Raw genomic sequence first — 6,000 nt, 5'->3', positions numbered from 1 at the left:
TTTCATACTGATCCTAATCCAATAGGACCAATTTAAACCAATTTCCTATTTAAAGGTATTTTTCTAAATAAGGTCATAATCTACATCTTTGGGTAGATAGGATTTGGATAATAATATTCAACTATCAAATGGTAAGATTAAAACCTGACATCTTAATGGTAGTTATAATCTCAGCTATTAAATTAATAGGTAACGCTGGTGTACACTTTTAGAATTATTTTGAGAGATAACTTCAGAGTGCCAGTAGAAAGAAGACCTAAAAACCTACCTGCTTGTCTGTGTCATAGTTTCTGACCAGAATCCTAAATATAATGGTCATGTTGGCTTCGCGGGCATTTAATACATACTGGATGTTTTTCTACTCACATTGGTTGAACAAGGAGAATCACATTTGAAGCATCATGTTCCCCAGGTTAACACCTGTGGAAACCAGGGCTCTACACTGAGTTTTTCCTAAAGTTTGTCTGGAACATGTTTTCCCTGATAAGCAGAACATAGTTCTATGGCCCAATATATTTGAGAAATGGTGGGTTAGGCCATGTAAAACAGATGTCTCTTGGGTTTTAAAAATTTGTTCTGAACTCCTGCATAATGGATACGACTCTTGGAAGAAGGAAAAACACCAAACATCTACTACACAAAGACACCACTAGCTTATCAGCCTATTTGATTACTCGTTTATTCACCCACTGATTCCATATTGGTGTACATAGCCCAGGGAAGCAGCTAGAAACATAAAGACGATTGAGAAACAGATTTCTTTTTATTGTCATCCAGATAATACACGTAAATACCATTTCCCAAAATACTTCTAATAAAGGAAAACCAATTGTTGTATACTGAGTTTTATTTCCCTCAGAATTCCTATGCTGAAGTCCTGACCTTGATCTTGAATTTCGAGCCTGTAGGACTCTCAGAATATTAATTTCCATTAAATAACTCACCCAGCCTGTGGTATTTTGATTATGGCAGCCAAAGAAAATGAAAGCATCACTGAATTGTTCATCAGGTTCCTGTCTTCCAGAGCTTTACTCAGCTACTTCTCACATCCCTGGAGGCTTTGAAGTTCCTTTATTTGTATTTTAGAAAAAAAAAATCATGAGAACCGACTTGATTGTGAACTTCTTGAGGACCAGGTCTTTTTTGTTTCATGTCTGCAGTCCCAGCATGACTAACAGAGACGAGAATCTGCCTGAATAAATACATCCTCTACATTTCTACTGCCTTCTGTGCATTAATAATTGAGAAATGACCGAACACATTTCTTGGTTGGAAATAAGAAAAAAAAAAAAACCTGTAAAGTCTTTTAGAGCTAAAGGCATCAAATATATCTCTTCATTTAATACTTCTCCTTTATTTGAGATAAATAGGTTAGTCCCCATTTTACAGGTGATAAAACAGAGGCACAGAAAGTTTAAATGATTTGGCCAGGATCATAGCCAGGAATCTTTTTAAGAAAGTGAGGAAAATGTAATAATGATCAGCGTTTTCACCTACTGTTTACTACAGAAAGGACTCTGGCTAGAGAATAGCACGTATTAAAAATAACTGAAAATTTTAGTGGACTATATATTTGTTTCACTGACACTCTTATAAGTGACACTGGTACCAAAAGTTAGACCAATACTAAATTGTATAAAGATAGCAGTTATGAAATATTATCAAGCACTTACAAAGCATCATTGTTCTTAGATATACATATTCTCGATAGCTATTGGTAAGGCTAGAGAAAAATGTTGAAAGTGTCCAAAGTCAGATAAGAATGACCAGTCTTTGAAATGATGCTACCCAGTTCCTGTGTAGATAGACTGAGAAGGTTTACTTCGGAAAACGTCGAAGAGGCCCCAACAACTGTTTCAAATTGTTGACACATTTTCAATTAAAAGAAAGAATGAGACATAGGAGTAGTCTAAAGAGGTAGTAAGCCTTCTGCTACTGAAGGTATTCAAATAGATATGTCCACATAGAAACAGTTCCTATATTGAAAGGAAAATCAACTAAATTCTCAAATTCCTTGAACTAAAGAGATCTTAGAATTCGTAGATTATCATTGTCATCTTTCTCATTGAGAAAATTAGGCTTAGAGGAAAGAAATAATATTAAGTATTCTCTGTAACTGCAAAAAGAATCCCCCAGGATAGAATTCTGTCGTCGCCAGACCCTCACCAGGAAATTGTTCAATTTGAACCCTTCTATATTGATTCTTTTATGATTGTATTAACAAAACCCAGTCTCCTGGTTCCAGAGCTGATAATATTACCTATTCTGAAAGGGTCGTCTATTAATTTTCGCCTTTATCAGCGAGCAAAGCTCATTTTTAATGCCTATCAACGTGCCAGGCATTGAGCAGAACCTTCTTAAATACACAGGGCAGGTGTGCGTTCTTATCCGGGACCAGTGATTTTGAGAAGTACCTAGGAGGCTAACAAGAGAACACGCGGTGATGGGTGCCTGTCATCAGAGGAATTAGGGTGGATAATCCATTTCTGAACAACAGAGAAGCGCGGCTCTTCGGTGTGACGAGACTGACCACCCAGAACCCCAAATGACAAAGCGCTACTGTGTTGTGAGGGGCGTCTTGAGGGGGGGAAATTAGGGTGCACTGCAGAACAGTCCTGGGGAGAATGGGTCAAGACAGACTCCGCATTGAAGAACACGGTGCGCCCTCCCTTCGGGCTGTGTGAGGGGTGTGGTGCCTGTGCCAACATTATCTAGAAAATCACATTATCGAGGCGGTGAACAGTTGACTGTTAAATGAGAAAGACATGGTGGCAGAAAGAAAAAAAACCAAACATGTATCCAGAGGGTGTTCCACCCTGCCGCACAGAACATTGTGAGTGTTCAAATAATATTAACGCTGGGCTGAAGATGGGAGCAAGGATGATGATGATTAATGCAACTCATGGGAAAACAGGGCTGGGAGGATGACATAGCCAGGGGCCCGGAGCGGAGGATGAGTCACAGGTGAGGGGTACCTGGGGATAGGCGCAGGCTGTGCGTGCCGCGGGCGTGCGGGGAGCGGCGGGGCGCGCGTGGCCCGGACGGGCAGGGGCGGGTGGGCGTCCGTGGGCGGAGCGGCGCGGCTGCCGGGGAGCGCGCGAACCTCCCTCGGAGACTCCGCCTCGCCGACACCCGGGCTCCCGCGCTGGAGGCAGCCTCGCCGGGAGCAGCCCGGCTCCGGCCCGCCCGCGCCCCGCGCCCCGCGCCCCCGGCCGGTCCCGCGATCCCTCCCGCGCCCCTCTGCCCGCACCCCGCGCCCGTTTCCGCCCCCGCTCCCGCGGACCGAGGCTGCGCTGCGCTGCGCCGCGCCGGCGGCCGCCCGAGCCTCGCCGGGGCCACCAGACAAAGGCGGATCGGCCGGGGGCTGCGCACCACCATGAGCGCCCGGGCCGCCGCCGTGCCCGGCGCCGCTGCTCCTCCTCCCGCCGCCGCCGTCGCCGCCGCGCGGGCTCCGCTGTGAGGGCGGCAGGGCGCAGCCGCGCGCGGACCTGCGGGGAAGGCGAGGCCGGCGGGCCGCGAACATGTCCTCGGCCGTGGGGCCCCGCGGGCCTCGCCCGCCCACGGTGCCGCCCCCGATGCACGAGCTGCCGGACCTGAGCCACCTGACCGAGGAGGAGCGGAACATCATCATGGCAGTGATGGACCGGCAGAAGGAGGAGGAGGAGAAGGAAGAAGCCATGCTCAAGTAAGCCGCGCCAGCGCGCGCCCTCCGCCCTGCGCGCCCCGGTCCGCCCGCACCGCACGGTCCTCCCGCCGCGGGCCGGGGCTGCTCGGGGTGGCCAGCGGAGTCCGGCCGGAGCGGGGCGGGACGGGGACTGGAGGGAGGGACGGAGGGAGGGAGGGAGGAGAGAGCCCGGGCCGGGGACCCGGGGGCAGGCGGGGAGGCTGCACGGCTGGACACCGGTGCCGGAGGGGAGGGCTGGGCGCTCGGGGCCGGGGCGGTGGGCCCCGCGGCAGCAGGAGGAGCCGATTCCTCCGGGAGCGGCCGGGGGCCGGGGCGGGGTGCCGAAGGGGGTGTGGGGTGGCGAGGTGCCCGGGCGCCGAGGACGGCGCTTCTCCTCTTTCGGAGTTGTTTGGCAGGTCGGAGTTACCCCACTGAAGGGTGCCTCTATTTATATAATAAAGACGCTTATTTTTAGTGTTCATTTTGGTACTCATTCATCTCACAGATCAAGGTTGGGTGTCTTTTGGGCAGTTGCCATCTTTGGTAACCCGCCTCCCCGGCTCCTCTTTCACCTTTTATTCATAATCTACACAAAATACTTGTGTGGAGATAGACTTTCTTATCCATATATATATATAGTGCCGTGGGCAATACAAAGTTTTTTTTTTTTTTTTTTTTTTTTTTTAAACGGGAAATGCTGACGGGAATTCTGGCCTGAATAAAATAGAGGTTCCTCTTTACTGGTTTCCGAGAGACCTCTGGGGCCTGCTCATTCCTGGAGGAAGCAGCCCAAGAAATCATGGAATGTGTGCACACATCTTTCCCTCCTCAGAGCCCCTCAGCCCTTCAGGGCATCTCTGCCTGGTGCCCCATTTTTCCGGGGGAGGTTGCTAGTGGTGCAGGAGTGTGTGACACAGCAGCTGCCTGCCTTACAGAAACTGCTTACAGCGTCCTGGTGTGGAGACCGGGCTTTCCTGGCTCCTTAGGTCTCCCATGGGCAGGAGCTGACAGGGACCCCTGGGAAGTCTTCATGTATCAGGAAAGTTTTCCACTCAGGGGCGAGGGGCTCTAGGGCCCTTGACTAGGACCTGTTCCTTCGTGTCATCTGCTTAGCCAGTAGGTGTATGTGGGGGCAAGCGATTGGCACTAAGAACCAAAGGGAACCTGTTGCTTCTGGAGTTAGATGGTTGCACAGAAGGACAGGGAGGGAGCAGGGGCGACGCCAGGCGCAGTGCACACCCAGCATGGCCTCTTTCCCACCCCCAGGACAACCTCTTGAAGAGAAGATGCTGCCACGGAAGGAAGCTTCCTTCTGCTTTCCCTCAGTACAGCAAAACCTCACAGGAGAGGGGCAGAGAGAGCTGTAATGCAGACAGATGCTCCCCAAGCAGTGCAGTTGCCTCCTAGAGTGGGGAGGGGGACGCTGAGGGAGAGCTGTGGGCGGCAGGCCCAAGCAGAATACTAGAAATCCAGTCATTCCTGCCCTTTTATTTTAGACTCAGGGAAAAAAAAGCTGCTAACTGGAAGGCCAGAGCTGGCCTGGTTCTATTAGAAGCAGCAGGTTTCTGAATTCCTAGCTCCTTCTCATCCAAAAAACAAATCACATTAAGCCCGCTGGCTTGAGGGAGGCAGAATCCCTGATAATCTGCTGCCTATCCCTAGTGAAAGAATGATGTCCTGGTGCTGCAGGCTTCCCCTCTTCTGAGACTGGAAGTAATGGATGTTGTCTGATGGTGCTGCCGTCTGTCTGTCTGATGTGAGTCCGTCTGTCCTCACTGGCTGCAGCTCCCGCCACCAGTCCTGGCCATCTATTCTCTTGGTCAGGATTTCCAGGTTTGCTGCTGCTCCTTTTGGTGTTCACTGCAGTCAGCAGGTGGATGGAGGCCTCTGGCAGCTGGCGAAAAATATGGGCTGCTGCTTGACAGTGTCTTGATAGGAAAGGAAGGGCCCGGTGCAAAGAGTGCCCATCACACTTCTTTATTGGCTGTTTCAAGCATGAAGCAATGTGGTGGATTTTATGTGGGAGTGGATGGATTTTAGGACAAAATTCCAAATCTGCTAACTGCCTAAGGGCAAGAATTACAAGATTGTATGGGTTTATGTGGACAAATACAGACTAGGCACACTGTCCATCTGCTCATGTCTAACATCTTTTTCACTGCTTTTCCTGTGACTGCCTTCCACTGGCTTGCAAATACTATTCCTTTATTGCACTGATTTCCACAATATCGCAGTGTGTGATGCTGTTATACAACAGATTTCTGTAATCCTGGAGCTCTGCATTAACTTTATCAATCAGCCTCCTCTGCTAATGTCTTGGCCTCTTGTGCAGCAGT

At 49.7% G+C, this 6,000-nt stretch overlaps 1 protein-coding gene across 43 annotated transcripts in view; it reads left to right on the top strand.

The window, feature by feature from the left end:
* Positions 1-3,498: 3,498 nt before the first annotated feature.
* The window catches only part of Rims1 (regulating synaptic membrane exocytosis 1), a 426,672-nt gene continuing 424,170 nt past the window's right edge, over positions 3,499-6,000 (top strand). For all 43 annotated transcript variants that reach the window (XM_063226953.1, XM_063226950.1, XM_063226993.1 and 40 more), the window contains exon 1: positions 3,499-3,685. In XM_063226953.1, the coding sequence (XP_063083023.1) occupies positions 3,522-3,685 (164 nt within the window). In that variant the 5' untranslated portion in view covers positions 3,499-3,521. The remainder of the gene's footprint in view (positions 3,686-6,000) is intronic.

This window comes from Cavia porcellus, unplaced genomic scaffold (genome assembly GCF_034190915.1).
Source record: "Cavia porcellus strain 051 isolate PalLab524CR breed Dunkin Hartley unplaced genomic scaffold, mCavPor4.1 scaffold_16, whole genome shotgun sequence".
Taxonomy (NCBI): domain Eukaryota; kingdom Metazoa; phylum Chordata; class Mammalia; order Rodentia; family Caviidae; genus Cavia; species Cavia porcellus.
The sequence above is the reverse complement of the archived record's forward strand: the minus strand, read 5'-3'. Positions and strand labels throughout refer to the sequence as shown.